The sequence below is a fragment of the Penaeus monodon genome, chromosome 15 (assembly GCF_015228065.2).
Source record: "Penaeus monodon isolate SGIC_2016 chromosome 15, NSTDA_Pmon_1, whole genome shotgun sequence".
Taxonomy (NCBI): Eukaryota; Metazoa; Arthropoda; class Malacostraca; order Decapoda; family Penaeidae; genus Penaeus; species Penaeus monodon.
In genome coordinates, this window is record NC_051400.1 from 36,140,270 (window position 1) to 36,141,130 (window position 861).

General features: G+C 34.6%; 1 protein-coding gene across 1 annotated transcript in view; it reads left to right on the forward strand.

Annotated features, from left to right (window-relative positions):
* Positions 1-861, forward strand: part of LOC119581998 (dyslexia-associated protein KIAA0319-like protein) — a gene marked incomplete at its 3' end in the record, with an annotated part of 29,808 nt that overhangs the window by 23,657 nt on the left and 5,290 nt on the right. Inside the window, 2 exon segments of the mRNA XM_037930194.1 lie at positions 146-245; positions 426-590. Coding sequence (XP_037786122.1) covers positions 146-245; positions 426-590 — 265 coding nt within the window.

Genomic DNA, 861 nt, shown 5'->3' on the forward strand with positions numbered 1-861 from the left:
AATACCATAAATACTGTTTTTCATATTGCTTTTAATGTATGAGATTGTTTTGTTTTATTTTTTATGTTTATCCATTTTTTATATCATATAATTTTTTTTTGTTTGTTTTTTCATAATATAATTTTCTTTGTCTCTCTTTACTCAGTTCACTGATGTGGTTGCTGGGGTCTACATCTGGAAGCTGACTGTGTGGGATGACCAAGGTGCCTCAAGCTCTGACACAGTGTCCATCATTGTCAAGTCCAGTAAGTTTTAATAGGTTCAGTTACCTTGAGGGTTGATGTTTTATGCAGATATTTGTGAATGTTTTTGAGATGTTTGCTCATTATTTCTGTGCATTCATGTTTGTTTGTCTGTTCTGTAAAAAAAAAAATGTATCTTCACACTGTGTGTATAACTTATTACAAATGTTTCTTTTCCTACAGGCCCACATGAACTGGATGAGGTAGAGGTGGTGGTAGGCGGAGACATCGGTGCTCTGAGTTACTCCCAGCTGTCTACTCTGTTGCAGAAACTTGAGCTGTTCCTCCATACTGGAGATCGTGTTGTGTCTATCAAGCTTATTTCTCTCACTGGACTTCCTCACTCAGGTAATGTTTACTTGCTGTGTTTTTATTTGGTACTGAATAATGTACATTGTTCAAGTTGTGTAAATAAGTGTCAGCCCATTTTTTTGTTTGTTTTCCTATTCATACAGTAAAGTCTTGGGCAGTTATACTTCATGACCTTCTTCCTTTCAACAAAGTCACATTTTAAAAATCTCTTTAATGTTTCATTATAGAAACATTAACCCATTGATGCTTGGTACTTGCACTGTCCACTATGGTTTTGTTTTATTTTTTTATACCTATAGATTAGTGG